Source organism: Abramis brama (assembly GCF_963993115.1).
Source record: "Abramis brama genome assembly, chromosome: 5".
Lineage (NCBI taxonomy): Eukaryota > Metazoa > Chordata > Actinopteri > Cypriniformes > Leuciscidae > Abramis > Abramis brama.
In genome coordinates this window covers 44967387-44986510 of record NC_139967.1, presented here as the reverse complement: position 1 = coordinate 44986510, position 19124 = coordinate 44967387, and the positions used below count along the sequence as shown (strand labels likewise).

Here is a 19124-nt window from a genome sequence, read left to right as displayed (position 1 = left end):
GCTCGCTGCTTTACGCGTTTTACACACTGCAACATGTCAAGCCAATGATGCGCGCAACCTTGAGTTTTACGTAACACTTACTGTCCAGCTCCTAGCCAACCCTCTCTCCATCAGCGAGCACGCGTGATGCTCTGGTTTGACGGATGCTGAGCTGGTTCCAGTCCCTCCCTCCCTCCCTCCCCCTTCACTGGCCCTTCGAGTGCTCATCCATGGTGCCAACAGACGGACATTACACGGGCGAGGAAAACAACAAACAGCCTCCATCATAGTGAGTAGATGCACAATGTTTCATTGTCGGAAAATTAGACTGCATTACACAATCTGTTAGTGATGCGCAGTTGCATACTGTCATTTTTTACTAGAGTGCGTCAGGCTCAAGTTGGCGTTTTGGTCAGTTTGTTGTTGATAATCTCGATCAAATTGAGATTGTAGTCGATTGTAGTGTACAGCGCAAATAATATGATGATTTTGCTCGTTCATGTTTCGGAGTGACTCGACGTGTGTTGCATGGAAACCAATGGAAGATTAAAAAAAAAAAATCTGTTTTTTTGTATGGCGTTATCAAATTGATCAATTTAGACCATTTAGTTCCAATTAAACACGGACAAAAATCTTTGTCAATAGGATTATAGTCTCAGAGTAAGCAGTAGCCAATGCTCTAATCTATTTTACAGTCTATAGGCATATAGTGTTTGAAAATAAAATCAAGTCTATTCAGACATGTGTGTGTGTGTGTGTGTGTGTGTGTTTCAGATTATCACCACTGCAGGTCAGTGTTAATGCCATGGCAAACAGGGGACCAAGCTATGGGCTCAGCCGTGAGGTCCAAGAGAAGATTGACCAGAAGTATAATGTGGAGTTGGAGGCTCGGCTTGTGGAATGGATCCTGATCCAGTGTGGTGACGACTTGGAGCGACCTGAACCTGGCAAACAGAACTTCCAGAAATGGCTCACGAGTGGAACAGTATGTGCTGGAAATGGAATGGGGAAGGAACTTAAACTCTAGATCGAACATTCCAGTAACCTTGGTTATATTAATGTCAGCGACTCATTTTTAAAAAGGGGAGCCTGAAACAACACAACATGTAAACTTGTCATTAGATACACACTTAAAAATAAAGGTTCCTTATTGGCGTCTATGGTTCCATGAAGAACCTTTAACAACCATAGAACTAAAAGCACAAAATGTTCTATAGTGGAAAAAGATTATTTAGAATAGATTAGTAAAATGTTCTTCACACCAAGAAAAAAGTTATTTTAAGAACTGTTCGCTGAAGGTTCTTTGTGGAACTCAAAATGGTTCTTCTAATGCATTGCTGTGAAAACCCCCTTTTGGAATCTTTATTTTTAAGAGTGAATCTCAACTGGAATAATAACCACCTTGCACAATAATATTATCAATTTTATTAAAAATTTAAACAATTTTCAATCAAATTGCTAGTAAATTTCACAAATAATTACAAAGAAATGGCAAGTAACACATTGAATAAATGTAAAATTTTGAAGTAGAAAGACTTAAATTGTATATTCTTTTAAACATTCTCAAATAATGTTTTTTTTTTTCTTTTCTTTTTTAAAGATTTTTTCCAGCGTTGTCGTGTGTTGATAAATTCAAGATTATTTTTGCACATTTGGCCCTGTTTACACCTGGCATTAAGATGTGTTGTGGTTGATCGGATCACAAGTGGACGACTCTAAATATAGGTGTAAACGGAGTCTAAAACGTTTTGAGCTTGTCCACTTTTGAACACTTCCAGAGGTAGTTGAAAACACATTAGACCGGATTGCTTTCGTAGTGTAAACGCTCATGTGGTCCAATGTGTTCAAACCGCCACAGAAGACCGTCTACTCTCCGTAAACTGAACTAATGCGTGAACATTATGGGAAGAGCTCTAGCCAGACGGGATTTAAACTTTGTCGGCTGGAGACTCAAGTTTGGTTTGAAGAGGAAAAACGTACCAATCACAATGTTCTCTCATCATTCCTGATTTCTAACACACACTCAGTGTTCGGCATCTTGTGGCTGTCAGAGAGCAGAAACCAAAGCTGATGCTCTCCGTATGTTTTTCCAGATTCTCCTTTTCTGTTCATATGTAAATTGCGTGATCTTATTTCATCCATTAGATCGAAAGATCTGAAAAAACACATAGATTTACCGCCCATAGACCCTCACCTCGAAGAAATCAGGACAGAAGTGGTTGCAGGATAAACCCTGAGAGGGTGATCAGAAGCTTTAGTCATCACTAAGACTAAGAATCTGACAGAACCTAAATGATTATGTTCCTCCTTTCTCCCTTCCCTCTCTTAACCCCATCCCAGATTCTCTGCCGGCTCATCAACAGTCTATACCCCAGCGGTGAGGAACCAATTAAGAAAATTACAGAAACTAAAATGGTCTTTAAACAAATGGAGAAGATTTCTCAGTTCCTGCAGGCTGCTGAAGAATATGGTGTTAACAGGGGAGACATATTCCAAACTGTTGATCTTTGGGAAGGTAAAACAAACACACACACACACATATGTATGCACACACACACACACACACACACTCTCTCGCACACAACAGTTTGTTTGAATATACACTTAAAATAAAGTTTTTTATTGGTATTGATGGTTCAATTAGTTTATATTTTAAAATATATTCAAATATGTTAGATTTTAAAGTGTCACAATATTAATGTTTTTGCTATATTTTTGATGCAGCTTCTGTGAGAATGAGACCTCTTTCAAAAACATTTAAAAAATGTACCGCCCCAAATGTACTGTAGAAAGTCAGTAGAATAAAGTAACATTTACATTTAAAGGGCTCATGAACTGAGAAATAAAACTTTTCTTGAGATTTTGACGAGGTCATCATATTATACTTCCTTGTTAGTTCAAAATCAGCTTTTATTGTTGCCAGGCCCAGCGAACGACTCGTCCTGGAATATGCCTTTTAAAGGGTAACTAAACCCCTGGTCAGAGCCTGACTCCACCCACTGGCAATATTTGAAAAATGCTGGAAAAGTGGGCAGACCCCAGCGGAGATAGAGGGGACGAACCGAGGGCGGAGCTGAGCGGGGGGGCGTGCACCTGAGACCCGCTGCTGTCAGACTCTAAAATGGAGAGTGACTCACAGGGTCGCAAGACGACGTAAAGTACATGCATCTGATGAGTTTTATCGAGTTGATGTCACTCTTTGTAGGCATATTCATATTTTGCTGCTATGTGGAAAAAATCCAGCAAAATGCGCCGGCGCGTTTGTCGACCCCAGAGGATTAACTTTAGTCTAACCACAAATTGTGATTATATATATGATCACTCACATCAAGACGGCGCTGCGGTGATGGAGTCCATGCAGGAGTAGCAGAGTTTGGCACTGCGTCGCTTTTCAGCGTGAGCTGTGTGGAGAAGCCCATTTCCACCTCTATTGCGTTGGAGAAGCAATCCCACGTAAAATTCAGGTTGCACACTTGAGCTCCACTGGCGCCTAATGAAGGCTATGCAGTCCAGCAGTGCTGTTGCAACCAGCAACACTACACCTACGTACCCTCCTGACCACTGTACTAAATACAGATAAATCTACGCTAACTTGAAGCTATCCTAACTGATGCAATACTATGCGTGGTAGCTCGTACCAAGGGAGGGCGTGGTGAGCTGGAACCTGCTGACGTCACGTAGTACCGCTTACGTCATGCAGCACCGCAAACATCCAATAGGAAAATTCAACTGCAGTAGCCACCGTTCAACCTGAAGAGGGCAGCACTCAGACGTTTTTACACCATATATTGTAGAATTAAAACATTTTATACCCAAATGTCAAAAAAGTTACTCGAATCAATGAACAGCACTAATAAAGCCCCATTCTTAGAGATCATTAACTAAAAAAAGTTGGTTTAGGGTTTAGTTACCCTTTAATGACGCAATAAGGCAATGAAAGACCGCCTCTGCAGAAGAAGATCAGCTTAGGCCCCGCCCACTGGTAATAACTACTAATAATAACATTACCCTACACTTCACATTGTTTCTCTTAGTATGGTGTAAATAATCTGTTATTTAAACTGATTGAATTATATACAGTATAGAAAGCGATTAAAGAACGCTCCGTTCACAAAAGCTGGAACTCAAACAGTGCGTGTTTATCAGTGACTGAGTTCTGGACTTGCGCCAAAATAATCGTGCGAGTCCAGAATAATCAACAAATCTCTTATTTACATTGTGTTTGCACTGTTAGTTATGATGAAAGCATTCGTTAGTGTGCAGAAATCGAGTTGCAATGACGAGATCGCTGCCACGATCTAAATATAATGCCATGGATCTAATTGTAATGCTATAATTATCACTTTTCACGAGTAGTTAACATTGAGAGCTGTAATAGTAAAAACGTGCTAAAAGTTTTCAAGAGAGTTACATATGTAATACTAGCTATTTCATATGTAAAGCTGTTAGCCAATCACCGCAGTGGGTGTTTACACTGAAGTCTCACAGCCAATCACAGCAGTGGGCGTTTACACTGAAGTCTCACAGCCAATCACCGCAGTGGGCGTTTACACTGAAGTCTCACAGCCAATCACAGCAGTGGGCGTTTACACTGAAGTCTCACAGCCAATCACAGCAGTGGGCGTTTACACTGAAGTCTCACAGCCAATCACAGCAGTGGGCGTTTACACTGAATTTCTCTCAAAATAACCCCCGACAGGATGATGAGGACGTGAAGCGGAGGTCTTGATCCGCCTGAAGGGTTATTTTGAGAGAACCACTGGCTAGATGTACATTATCCCTCTCATTACACGACTACTTGCCACATAATTAAATAATTAGAGATTTTAATAATTCAATTTTATTAGGTCTTTAAACGCAAAGCTTCCACGGAGAGCAGTCACAGCGCAGCAAGTTCAAACTAAACAGACATTTAAGAGATACGGTATACAGTCATATCACTTATTACACAGCATGTCGCCACATAAATAATTATGGGGATAAGATATATTGATTTCAGATTAAACTGTTTTAAAATCATACCTATTTGTATCTCATAATCCAACAGTGTACAAAACAATAGTCACAAAATGGCGGCAGCTGCGTTTGTATGAAACAAGAGAGCGAGTCCACGATACTGGATGGTATAATTAAATTACTACACAAAATATTGATTCGACTGAGTTTTAATATTTTATTAGCTCACCAAACGCAAAACTTCCACAAAGAAAAAACGTTCCTAGCAGGCGTGTAGCGCTGCTGACTTCAGTGACCCGGATGAGCCTGTGTTTCTGTTCTCAGCGGTTGTTATCTGGGAATAATTTACCGCCGGATGGCGCTATTGACCAATCAGAATCAAGTATTCCACAGAGCCGTGTAATAAAAAATAATAAAACAATGCAGTTCATGACCCCTTTAAATACATTTTCCACTATATCATCATGAATTAACACCTCAGCTTTGCACTGAGATCAAGATCACCCTGTCAGGGTTTATTTTGTGATGATCAGTTGACTGTACATTAACCTTTATATTAAACATAACTTAGGTATGGTACAAAAACTTACAGTAACTTGTTAAGTGATAAGTTTGTTAACCTCCTCCTAGGTGATGTGTACTGTTTTGAAGCATTTATGTTATCTGGAAATGGGCATAGGATTTAGCCGAGTTAAACGTGTTCCTGGGTCAACATATTTTGCTGATCCTGGAATAAGCTGCCCCTAAAATCAGAGTAAAATGATAGTGAATAACACTAATGTAGACGCACATAACCCTGGCTGTAAGCCTAAACTTCACATAAACTGTAAACCTGTCCCTCAAATCTGATTGGTTGATTGGAAAGTTGGTCCAGGATCAACAAAGATGTCGATCTAGGAACATGTTGCACTCTGTGAAATCAGATTCTGCTGTCATTAACATGGTGTATAAAGGAAATTACAAGATGCCTCTGCCAGGCGTTGTCACCGAAATCGTGTTCATAAGCCTTTCGGTCTGTTTTAAAGGAAAGGACATGGCTGCGGTCCAGAGGACACTGACGGCTCTGGGAAGTGAAGCTCTCACAAAGGATGATGGACATTACCGCGGGGACAAAGACTGGTTTCACAGGTGAGCTGGACAGAGAAAGGGTGTTACTCATTTGCACTCTGCCCAGGGATGGACTGAGACCCCAGTGGGCAAACGATCAGGGCCAGCAAAGCCTTCTCTGCTGATGTAAAACGTTTTCATTCTCATTTATCTTTATTTGCCAATGTATTTCCAATCACTTTCTTGATTCTGTTTTTTGAAGCTTTATCAGTGTACAAAGCGAAAGTTGATCTAATCAGAATTTATCCATTTATCACTTAAAGGGATGGTTCAGAGTAATTTCAACCTGGGGTCCTTTGCACCATGACCTCGAGCCAAACACCCCCCAGAAGCCTTTATTCCCTTGGTTGAACATTATTAAAGTTAGAGCTTATTTAGAGAGATCAGCCGGATATCAGCTGCTTAGTGCAGGCGCTAATGGATCCAAGGATGTATCTCGTAAAATATTACCCCACTAATAATGACAAATAGGGGCAACTAAGCATTATTAGTGGCGTGATTTACGAGATACATCCATTAGCGCCTGCACTAAGCAGCTGATATCTGGCTGATATCTCTAACTTTAATAATGTTCAACCAAGGGAAAAAGGCTTCTGGGGGGTGTTTGGCTCGAGGTCATGGTGCAAAGGACCCCAGGTTGATTTTACTCCGATCCATCCCTTTAAGAGCTTGCAGAATTGCCAACAGTGTGCAAACAAATGGAATCTAAATTCAGATGAATCAGTCAGTCAGATAGTTTTATTTGTGCCTGGTTGGTGTAGTCTGTGCAGAGGCTGTCCGGCTGGCTTTAAATCGATCGCGCATAAAGTAATGTAGCTAATTAGAGAGACGTTCTGTAAGAACTGCTGATGTATTAAAAATGAAAGGAGCGCTTATTTTCAATTCAAATAATCATTGGTACTGTAAGTGCCAATTTATGATATACTAAAGTTAAAATAAGCTTTTGTTTCAGAGCCATAGCCTTGTGGGCAGCACTATGGCATATAAAAAACCTTTATATCTCATAATTATAATATAGTATGTCATAATATTGAATTTTTATTTCATAATATCAACTTTTTATCTCATAGTGACTTTTAGATGGATCGGTGTGGACTTGTGTCATAATTATGACTTAGAATGTCCTACTTTTGACTTTTTCATAATTGACTTTTAGTCATCACTTTTTATTCACGACATTCACGACTTTAAAGTCTCATTATTATCTCATAATAATGACTTTAATTTCATAATGTCAACTGCTATGTAATAATGACTTATTGTTTCATAATTTCAGGTTTTTATGTCATAGTTATGATTAACTAAAGCATATTTTTTTATTATGTTGCGGCTAATTGGGCTTCTGTAGCCTTTTTATTACGTCTTTCATGAGCAGAAGATTTTATTAGATTGCAAAGACCTCTTTTAAATTACATAATAAGCAGTGGGACATTCACCATGGTTTAATGCTTACAATCGTGACATTACAAAAGGCCAATGAGCACCTATGAAGAAGGAATAATTACTGGTGACGTTCATCATTTTGAAACATTCAAACATTTTCTTTTGCGTTTACAGTGTTACAAACAAAAGCACAGATGTTTCCCTGTAATTTCTTAGCCATCGTTGTCTGCAAACCGGACCAGACTTTATGCCAGTAGTCAAAATTCTGGATTAATCAAATCAAACACAGCTACAGCATCTCATGCTAAGAACTCATTTTCTGCATTTAAATATTTTGAATTGTGTTTTAGGAAAACCAAGGGCCACAAGCGGGAGTTTTCAGAGGAGCAGCTGCGTCAAGGCCGGAGTCTTATCGGGATGCAGATGGGAAGCAATCGTGGAGCATCTCAAGCTGGCATGTCAGGGTACGGCACCCCGCGGCAAATCATGCGGTACGACTCTCCTCGACACAATGGAGATCAGAGCAATCCCTAAACACTAACCCGTTTGATATTTAAAATCTCGACTGGAGCCGAAAATAGCGCTCCAGTTGTAGGAGGAATGTGTACATGTGTATAGATATACAGTGAACTAAAGTTGCGCTTAAACCAGTCCTAGTATTACACACATTAGAGTGTTGTCCCTCAGTTCACCCACAATGCACCAGTGCCGTCTGTTATTGTTTCTCAGGCAAGCTCCAGATTTTATGTCCAATATGTGCAAAATAAATTGAATATTAGTATCAACTATATTAAATACTCAACTATTAAACGTGTAGCCCTTTATAAACTGTAAGCTGACAATCTGGTACCTCTTGAAGATCTAACGTCCTTTTACAAATGCATATTTGGCTGATGCTTTTACCCAAAGCAACTTAAAAGTGCACTCATGGTATAGTGTCCTGGGAATCATGCATGCTGTGCAATAGGAACATTCAAAAGAAAAGTCTATTTTTAACTTAAAGCCATATGTATGTGTGTGTCAAGATAAACTGTGCTCAAGATATAAATGTATTTGGTCGAGGTGATGCTGTGCTATTGCTGTCAAATGTACACTATTATTGATGTATACCATCTAACTACAAAGGTTACTGTTCCTGCTACCAGAACACGCCCAAAATGTTATTGTTGTGCATAATTTTTCTGATGGCACTGTACAGAACTGATGCTATACATTCCAGTGATGCGAGAAAAGAAAAAGTGTTCTGAAGAGTCAATATCACGTCAAATTGATACAAAAATTGTGGTTTATGAAATCTGTTTTCAAAATGTTGTTAATTTTATGCATTAACTAACGTGCATGTAAAGTAAATGTGCTTATGATGCTAAGATTGTATTACTGATTACACCATTATTTTTTTGTGGAGCGTCATGTTTTATCTATATACAGAACCTTTGACAATCAAAAAACTTTCCAATTGTCATGATTGAAATAGTTCAAGATGTTTGGCTATTTAGTTCAATGTTTCTTGTTTTTATTTTCGTGGTTTGATTTTAAATCCACTGAAAAAATGTATAGTCTTAAATTGAATTTACACTTACATCACACTTCTGACTGTTTTTCATTATTTATTTATTTATTTGGTAAATGTATTTGTTTTAGTTGATGTTTTAAATGTAATGAAATGTAGTCGTTTTTTCATTAGGTATGTTTACATGCACGAATTTTGTTAACCGTATGAATCCAATCCGATTTCAGCTTCTAAAAGCTATTTATGTGAACTTAAAACTTTGCAATCTGATTTACATATTAATTTACATGTGCATTACATGTGTTCCGAAGTCATAAACGTATAACAAATATAATAATAATTTAATAGCAATACAACAATATAATTGTGATTAAAAAATGCTATTAAATGTATTGTTTATATTGTATATAAAACAATATAAACAATAAATAGCAATTTTTTTATCAGATTGAGAAAACAGTAAGATTCAAGCATTTACATGCTTATTTTTCCCCCCCCCGATCGGATTACTTCAGGTCTGCATTATTCCTTTCAATCCGACCAAATTTACAGTAACGAGTTACTGAACTACAGTAATTTTTACAGACCAAAGTTTTCAGATTGAGCAGTCGGATCAATTGTGGTGTTTATATGAATCCTTTTCAATCCGACTGAGCCATCAATCTGATTACTAACGGATCATTTGGTTGCATGTAAACGTAGCTATTTTGACTCAACAGGGTTTGATTGTATTGAAAAGAGAGGACTAGACAGAGGAGGAAATTAGTCTAAACTTTTCAACGTGTGCACAAATATCTATCAAAATGTTGCAACTGTAGCTTGCCGTTCATTAGTAGTTATTTGTGTTGTCTGTGCAAGATCATTTTGTGTTTGAATCGGAACATCTTCCTTTGGTTGTCGGCACAAATTACAATACATTTACACAAAAGATAACTATTCACAAATGTGCCACTATTTGTACAAATCATTGCACTCTCATTTCATTTTGACCTTCACAGACAAAAGTCACAAGGAATAATGTATTGGTTTGTGGTAAGATACATTTGTAACATTTTTTAAACTGATGGAAAATTGTACACACATTCATAAATGATGTCAAGACTAATTTCTTTACAAATTAATCAGAGCCAATGCTGTGAGGTTTATCTATTTTAGATGTTGATCAGTGTTATTGTGCGCACACACAGTCACACACACACACATGCACTTGACCACACACGCACACACAGTATTACAGATCATGACCACCAGAGAGGCTTGCATAGCTAAAGGTAACCTGCTCTTATCAAGGTGGAAATGATACAGGTGAGAGTAAACATACCTGACGGTAAACAAACTTGAGTTTATTTCAAGAGCTTAGTGTAACACTCTACGTCAGCTGATATACATTTTTCATTCTATTTACTAATGCACATCCAAATCATTACAATGACTTCACAATTTTATCCACACGCATTTCTCTCTCACACACAGTCACTCTTGAAGCGCTTTCAGAAACAAAACATTTGAACAGAAAGAATGTGGAAACTCACTGGAATGCAAACAAATTAAAAAAACAATGATTCAAAAGTACAATGTCTCTGTCTTTTCATGTCCACCCTTTTCTTCAACCATCTGGGTGTCCGTCTGCCGGTTCCACTGCGTCGGCATGTTTGAGCTGAAAATCAAAGCGAAAATGTGAGTTCATCCACACAACCAGCAAAAGAGGTATAGCAACGTGAAACCCATCTTACTTCTATAATCTGATGTATTACAGAGTGAAAAAGGAAAAATGGCTATTAAATGGTGTTTCACTTGGGAAAGTAATTTCCGAGGTAGAGCAAACTGTATATTATTAGAGGTGTAATGGTTCAGATTAATCACGATTCGGTGTTTAAATCACTATTTTACGGTCACAAGTTTCGGTACGGTTCGGTATATGCTATGCAAAAAATATAAAAATATAAAAATAAAGAACAAATAATCAAAACTACAAGCAACAGCACAAATTATTACAATAGAGCAAAGACACTAATAAAATAAACAGTGCTTTTCAGGTATCTAACAGTAGTTTTCAGGTATAGAAACTGAATAAAGTGATCAAGTGTAAAACAAGATTGCATATAATCTTCAATGTATAAAAGATTTATCATTATTAAAGTTACAAAAGCTATTCAGTCAAGAGCAGTGAATGATTTCCCTGTTTTTTGTCATGTGATTAACATTAAAAACACAGACAGCCGGAATATTAGGCTGCAGTCACTTTAAGACATAATACACTGATACTGTTCATATGCCTTGTCTTTCTCGACTGTTTACCTCCACTTGAGACATAACCAACTATGTCTGCTATAGGATACTCACCAAGACGCGCATATTGACAATTTATTTTTTGTGTGAATTTGTCTGTTTAAGCGCAAGACTTGAAAGAGAACTCAATTTAAAACACAGAGAGCAACATGTGCTGTTCAGGTCTCGCCTATCAACACCCGGGAGATGACGGCGTAAACGACTGGTCATATTAAAGCAAACGCACTTGCATTGAACAAAGTTTAGGGGAAGCCAGAATGTTTTACGCGTTATTTTCAACAAACCATATTAGGGCTGCAAAATATACAGAAATTATTGAAATATCGCAAATGTATATATCGCGATATGCATATCACAACGGCTTGCAATAACTGGGGTCATGAACTAAAGACAGAGAAAATCACTCACTGCTCTTGGCTGAATAACGTTTGTAGCTTTAATAAGAATCAGGATATATTTCATTCATACAGTGAAAACTGAGCAGCGTTTTATTTTTACATTTGATTATTCAGTTTCTGTTGTTAAATAAACCTAATGTAGGATAACCTGAACCCCTGAACTCCGTGGTTTACACTGATGTTAAAATAACACTTCTTACACCACAGTAAAACACTGATGTTCACTTTCAGAAGCTGTAGGGACATTTTCTCATCACAAAAAGAATGTGAAACACAGGTTCTATAATTTGAAATATATTTTTAAGATCATTTAAGTTTTTTTACACACTTAAAGCATTATTGTATCGCATTTTTCTTCAATATCGTGCAGCCGTAAACCATATTATAGATGTGTATGCGTCGTCAGTTTTGAGATGAATCACGGTGCAAGTGCGTGCCGAACCGTGTGTGGAGAACGGTGCAGTTCTCCGGTAGACCCTTAATATATATACCCCATATACAGTATATACCCCATATATATACCCCATATATATATACACACATGCATGCATGCATAATTATATGTCAAGTCGATATTCTGATCATGAAAAATGCCTCATATTTAGAAGTGCATAATTAAGCAGGTTTTCTTTTACAGGTAAAATGGGTCAAAAAGAGAGATTTAACTCGCACTGAAAAGTAAAAAGTTATTGAATGCCCATGAGGAGGATGCAAAACTATAGAAATTGCAAAAAAAGGTGTGACCATTGGATAAGAAATGCTCATTGGAGCAGCAGAGTCACAAAAAACAGGTGGAGAAGAAAAGCCCTTTCACAGCCCGTTTTATAATCTCTACTGTAACTCTATTACAGGCACCTTGAAGTTGTTGTGATGCTCCAGGCTGCGGCAGTGCTCGGATTTTGCTTTGCTCTCATCGGTGTAGAATATGTTACACAGCTTGCAGAAGAAACCAGTTACTGGGATGACGTAGTTCACACCTGAAATAAGGCGGAGAAGTGTTCAGGATTTACAGTTTTCCCTCAATTGCTTACACACTAAATCACAATCCGTTGGCATAAACATATTAAACCATTAGAAAGACTAAACTATAAATACACTGTTTTAAATGAAGATCCAGAGGTTATAATAAGGTACTGATCAAGTGTGTGATGGACTTACCCACAATGTGGTCAGATTGATCAGGGCTCAAAGGGGTTTTGTCCTGTTGATCAACCTCTTCCGAACCTTTTCCTTCACAAACTGAATCCCCACCAACACCTTCACAATCCGGTAAAGAACTTTGCTGGTTCTGCAAAAACGTAATTTCTCTTTTTAACCAGTATTGATACCATATAAGCCTGACACTTGGCTGCTTTTCCTTTCCTTTCAATTCGTTTGAAAATGTAAATCAAAAGTTTAGTTCTGCATGTATGCATGACACTTTAGATCAGAACTTTTATGAGAAGCCAAAAGGAAAATGATCAAATGGGTGGACAATCAATCAATCAATCAATCAATCAATCAATCAATCAATCAATCAATCAATCAATCATTGATTCTAAGCCGTTTCTAAGATCATGAGAATAGATTTTGTCAAATGTGTCCAACATGTGTGATGTTCACCTCCTTTGCGTCACTCTTGATTTCCTGGTCATTTCCTGTTCTTTCAGAGTTTGGTTTAATTAGTTTTTCCTCCTTTTTTAACTCTTTCTCCTCAGTTTCTTGCTCTAAAGTGTATCTCCTGTAATAATAGAGCAAACAAAATGAAGACACAGAAAATTATTTCTGTTACTTTCACAATGGTTGTCACAAGTTACATGAAACATGGTATATTTCCCCCCACTTATCTGACTGTTGCTGTTGTCTAACTACGGATGCCACTTAGTAAGTCACTTAATGTCAGTGCCTTTTATTAAAAAAAAAACAGCACAAGCAAACATTTCAAACTAAGGGTGTGTTCACACTTGGCATGTTTGGTTGGATTAAAACGAACCCTGGTGCGATTGCTCTGTTAGTGCGCTTCATCTGAATAAGTGTGAACGCTGCCATCTGGACCCTGGTGCAGAAAACAAGTGGACCGAGACGCTGAAAAGATGAGTCTCGCTCCACTTTCAAACCAACTCTGGTGCGGTTCTAATGAAATATGAACACAAACACGGACCAAAGACATGTAAACGAACCAAAAACAGGACATGATGTCACAAGATGTGCAAGCTCAAGCATGCCTGTTTTTTCTCATCACAGTCGCGAATCGCGATGTTGCCGGAGGGATTCCTGCTGCTGTTTTGACTCCTTTACACATTTTTTGAGCTCTTCACAAGTTCTCAGCTGGTCAAAATACCATTTACCCAAGGACACAGCATTGTTTTGGATGTTCTGTAAGTTCCTCTCGAAATATACAAAATAAAAGCAGGTTGTGAACATATCCCTCCCTGTGCCTTTAGATTTGGTGTTAAAATGCCAGTGTGAACGCTAAGTGGACCAGGACATTTATTTATTTTTTTCAGTCCAGACCAAATGAACTAAGAAAACTGAACTACAGGTGTGAACACACCCTAAATGTACCAAAAAAAGTATTTTGTAAAAAAAAAAGAAAAAAAAGATATATATATCTGGACATGTAATGTGCTGAACTATAGAAAAGTGGTATTTATGAAGAAAGCATGATTTCTTTGCAGATTCCACTTGCTCTGATATTTTGATATCTATTGCAACAATAACATTTTAAAGTGTGCTCAAATATTGAGGCCAACAGTACATTCCTGCTAATGCCTGTACTAGTCCATTCTACTGCAAATACAAGGATGAAAATGTATTGTGTCATTTGTGCATCCACTTTATTCAGAGACGGTTAATGAGAACATGATTTCAGAGTTGCATTGAAATGACTGAGACACATTCACCTACCAACGAATCAGAGAGTCTCCTTTCCTGCTCATGGCTATCTTCAGCACAGACCCCCAAAATTTGCAAGGCCGCCGACTGTACTGCGCAACCATTAGTTCAGCTGCCTTGACACTGTCCAATTGCATGTAACACTGAGAAGGAACAAGAAAGGGGCGGCTCAGGAAAAATAAATCGCAATGTCTTAAAAAAAACTACTCTATGCTGATCATCATAGATTGTGATGAGGGGAAAATGTGTGTATACGTACCGTTGCTTGAGAGTAGGATAGAGAGTAGGCCGTCAGTTTTCCAAAGGGCTTAACCAGATTTAAAAGGGATTCCTTTGTGTATTTATGCTGAAATCTCTGGTTGGGAAGACCGCTGATGAAAATGGATCTCCCACTAGGGCTCTAAAAGGGGAATGAGGGATTAAGAAACCACAACAATCATTTTAGTTTGATTCAGTGCTGCAGGGGTGACATTTTTGTTGGCCAAAACCTGGAAACGTGATTTTCAAGTCTCAAAGTCTTTAAATGTTTTTTTTGGTTAAATGCCTGGATTAAGGTCAGCTTGAACACAAGCTCAAGACACTTTCACATTTTATTCTACGGCATAATCAGTAAAACTCCCTTGTGATTTTTTTTAAAGCTTTTACGTGTCTTGAAAACTGAACGGATAAACTCATCTACTCACTAGTCGCTTTCACAGCCTCGTTGTGTTTATAATCACGCTTTTGCAAACTAAATGCTGGTGACGTTGAAGTCATGTGACCGTGGCGTAGTTTGTTTATAGCCTATATTTAGCTTTCGACTTCCGCCAATTATATTTACACTTCAAAATTCATGAACGTTGTGTTCGTTTATAAAGATTATCATGATGGACAAAACGGGTAAGAATCATAAACTTTTGTTAGTCAAAGAACTGTTTATCGGCAATAATCCGAAAGCCAATGCAAACAATCCTATTGGGGGTGATGCAAAATTCTGGGTTGGCCAACAAAAAAAACATGACTGTTTTTTTACAGTCATTAATATAAGCAAAGGAACAGTTCACAGAATGAATGAAAACGTTGTCATTATTTACTCACCCTCATGTTATTCCAAGTACTATAAGTTCACAAAAAATACACGTGCATCAGATTTTAAGGGTAAAGCCATTAAATAAAAAAGCAACAAACAAAATGATGATGGTTCTCTTTTGTCAGATGCAAATTCAAAAATTAGGCTGTTGTAAATTCAATAAATCTGCTGTTGTTCATATATTCTCTCCTCAGGAAGTTAACTTCCTTTTCAGCCGCTGTGCACACAAACTTTCTACTGTATACTCTGCACATACTTTGGATCAGTGCTGCATGTGGCAGATGAATACAGCACTGCCCACAGTTTCCTACAGCCAACATAGAGTGCATTCAGACCCCTTCCTTTTTTACATTTTGTAATGTTGCAGCCTAAAGGGACGGTCAAACTACACTTTTCGTTCCATTCCTACACATACAAACGGCGGAGCCCAGAAACGCAAGCAAATGCGAAGAAGTTTCGCTTTCACGCTTTCCAAAGTTCAAGTTTGGTGAACTGTGACCTTTTATTTTCTCCACCTCACTGATTAAAGGAGTGTCATCCGTTGTGTAGCCATCTTGTTCTGAATGTATTTGACCACCGGCCTGTAACATGCTGTGTAGTGTATTTCACATTAAACAACGGAAAAAAAATAAACGTTATAATTTTGACCACATTAGTTATTTTTGCGACTCCTGGTACGTGTTTTGCTTCTCTTTGTTTCACCGGCGGGCTACAGGTTGGATGCAGCAAGCGATTTATCTATACACTGACTGTTCTTATTTACATCTTTGTATTTATCATACTGTTATCCTCCATTTTTCAGTTTTTCTTGTGAATGTGTATAACTGCAATCTAAAAGTCCCCCTGTAGTCAATAATTGTATCCCTTAAAACTCATCATTGATCACTTAAAATTACATACTTAAACGCCTTTTCCTTGAAAAAATAAAATAATATCTTCAAGCCTTAAAATAGTTGAATGTAACTCTACACCCGTGCCTCATTTAGTATATGAATATATACTATGAATATGCATTTAGTTCTATGAATATGCAAATTAGCCCCACCTCCACTCACTCACACCAGCTCAGAGATTCACTCGTTGACGATCACACGTTGACCTGATTGGTTACAAGGTAGTTTGTGACGTCAGAAACACCAGCGATTTTAAACCGCGTTTTTTAGACTGTCTTTGGTTCAACTGCAGATTTAAGGAGAAAATACTCAGCAATGGTGTCGACTTGAATTTGAACATGGTTTGTCTTAAAGCACATTAAAAACACCACATAGACATATAAACAACACGAAAAGCTAGATTTTCAGCACAGGGGGACTTTAACATTCTTGAGTTCTATGGAGAAAATAAATCATATAATTTTTAGAGCACATGAGGGAGAGTAAACAACAGAATTGTTTTTCTCTTTTATTGTAGTGAACCAAGTCTTAAAGGAAGCAGTGCCATTACCACTATATTGACTGAAACAATGTGATCACTAATAAACTGGATGTTTTTCTGTCTAGTATGTTTTCATAACACCATACCTCTATTGTTTTCATGGTACGGCATATGGAAATAGACACCGGTCTGCCACACATCCTTGCCTTGTGATCTTTGTAGAACTGCACCATTTCTTGGGCTTTTTCAACTGTTTCCAGTTCAATCATAGCCTACAAGAACACACACACACATGACGTCTAAAGGCAAAACTTGAAAATTGTGTCATAACTGATTAGTAAAACGGAAATCATATGTGGTAGCATGGTAAATAGACAATAACTATTGAGAGTACTAACCACAGCTGTTGTGCAAATCACAAGGCCTCTGGCTTTAATTGTATTTCATGTTAGCTATTTTAATTCATTATTTTTTGTAGCTTTTTTTGTAGCTCATTTCCTAATGCAAACTTATCCTTTGTTTTTAACTTGTAATGTTAAAAAGTGCTTTTTTAAAATGCAGTACATGTAGAAAGTAACATTTTTTAAATAATTAATCAAGGTTAATAAACATAGAAAGGGAAACTAATGTTAAAATTTTCAACCTTTCCTAAAGTGTTATACAAGTAAGAAAACTCACACACAAACGTTAGGTTTAGTTATGTTTTCACACACTAAGAATAGAGTCCTGTGTACTACTGTCTTATTAAAAATAATGAAAAACAGTACTGTTCAACATATAATGGTTATTTAATACACTGTGATAATATTATACTTAACTGTAAATACAAAATGTTTCAACCATCCACTGAAAATATACGAATTTCTGGAAAACTTGTTTTTTTCCGTTCAAATAAAGATTGTATTTAAAGGAAAATTAATATTTGTACCCAACCAAACGCAAACACGAAACACTGACCTCTTGATTGAACATGGACAAATTATGTTTCACCATACTGCCAAAGGGTGCGGCCAGATTGCAAAGATCCTTCATCAAGTCACGTGTTTTCTTCACGGGCCAAACCACCACTACTTTACCATCCTGTGAGTGTGTGCAGAAAAACTGAATAACTGTTGAACTGGAAATATGTGACCCTGGACCACAAAACCAGTCACATGGGTCATTTTTTTAAAACTGAGATTTATACATCATCTGAAAGCTGAATAAATAAGGATAAGGATAAATAAGTTTGTTAGGATAGGACAAAAAAATCAAAACATCTCCTTTAAAGTTGTGCATTTATGTTCGTGATTGTGCTGCATTCACTCACAAAAATAAATGTTTTATATATTTACGGTAGGAAATTTACAAAATATCTCCATGGAACAAGATCTTTACTTAATATCCTAATGATTTTTGGCATAAAAGAAAAACGATAATTTTGCCCCATACAATGTATTGTTGGCTATTGCCACAAATATACCCGTGCGACTTGTGACCGGTTTTGTGATCCAGGGTCACATTTATACAGTATGTTTATGTTAAAAAACATCCAACAAGTAAAGTCAGTAAAATGAGAGATGTGATGCTTACCTGTGACACAGAGGATTCTGAAATAAATGGGCAAAAGTGTTACTGTCATAGATAAAAAGCACATTGTGGGAGAACTCTAAATATTAAAGAGATCATATCATGAAGAATTTTCCATGATCATTTGAATTAAAAGTTGACATGAAATGAAAAGTCACTATTTGTTAAATGCATGTTAGTGATCTTGTTGTGAACATCCATGCATACGTTTCATTTTTTTAAATTTCCTAGTAATATTTAATCAAATGTTAAAACTTGGTCTTCCGGTGAAATGACAGACTTCTCCCTGCTGACGTTTCCTGACTTCTCCAATCATTTAGTCTTTTTAGAGTAGATCTTCCTCCATCCAAATAACAATCAATATATTAGTCCCCACTCCAAATCTTTTCTTTTTCAATAATCCATTTCACTCAGACGTTCATCACAATACAGAAGAAAAGATCTGTTGCTACTTTCATTTCATTACGACTTTACTGTAAAAACTCTTTCCTAGTCTAAAAAAGTAATTTATCGAAACTAAGCTGCAAAAACTGTTGGATCTAAAATGTCTGCTTTTGTGATGTTGAGAATAGCACATTTAATTCTAAGGGTCAAAGAGAGAGTAGAAAATGGCCAT

General features: G+C 37.3%; 2 protein-coding genes across 2 annotated transcripts in view; one reads left to right on the top strand and one right to left on the bottom strand.

Annotated features, from left to right (window-relative positions):
• The first annotated feature begins 134 nt into the window (after positions 1–134).
• tagln3a (transgelin 3a) lies at positions 135–10506 on the top strand. Its single transcript, XM_084115758.1, has 5 exons — positions 135–268; positions 754–964; positions 2320–2494; positions 5961–6063; positions 7776–10506. Exons 2-5 carry the CDS (start codon positions 785–787, stop codon positions 7957–7959), a joined length of 642 nt encoding a protein of 213 aa, XP_083971884.1. The 5' UTR covers positions 135–268; positions 754–784; the 3' UTR covers positions 7960–10506.
• LOC311083970 (uncharacterized protein) overlaps positions 10258–19124 on the bottom strand; it is a 22643-nt gene continuing 13776 nt past the window's right edge. The window contains exons 11-19 of the mRNA XM_084115739.1: positions 18512–18528; positions 17897–18019; positions 17086–17211; positions 14756–14896; positions 14509–14639; positions 13225–13342; positions 12781–12910; positions 12478–12599; positions 10258–10592 (exon numbers count right to left, since the gene is read on the bottom strand). Coding sequence (XP_083971865.1) covers positions 10542–10592; positions 12478–12599; positions 12781–12910; positions 13225–13342; positions 14509–14639; positions 14756–14896; positions 17086–17211; positions 17897–18019; positions 18512–18528 — 959 coding nt within the window. The 3' untranslated portion in view covers positions 10258–10541. The remainder of the gene's footprint in view (positions 10593–12477; positions 12600–12780; positions 12911–13224; positions 13343–14508; positions 14640–14755; positions 14897–17085; positions 17212–17896; positions 18020–18511; positions 18529–19124) is intronic.

Coding starts and splice junctions, on each gene's coding strand:
- tagln3a (XM_084115758.1), top strand. CDS start 785: ATGGCAAACAGGGGACCAAGCTATGGGCTCAGCCGTGAGGTCCAAGAG. Junction 965..2,319: donor AATGGCTCACGAGTGGAACA/GTATGTGCTGGA, acceptor ACCCCATCCCAG/ATTCTCTGCCGGCTCATCAA. Junction 6,064..7,775: donor GACAAAGACTGGTTTCACAG/GTGAGCTGGACA, acceptor ATTGTGTTTTAG/GAAAACCAAGGGCCACAAGC.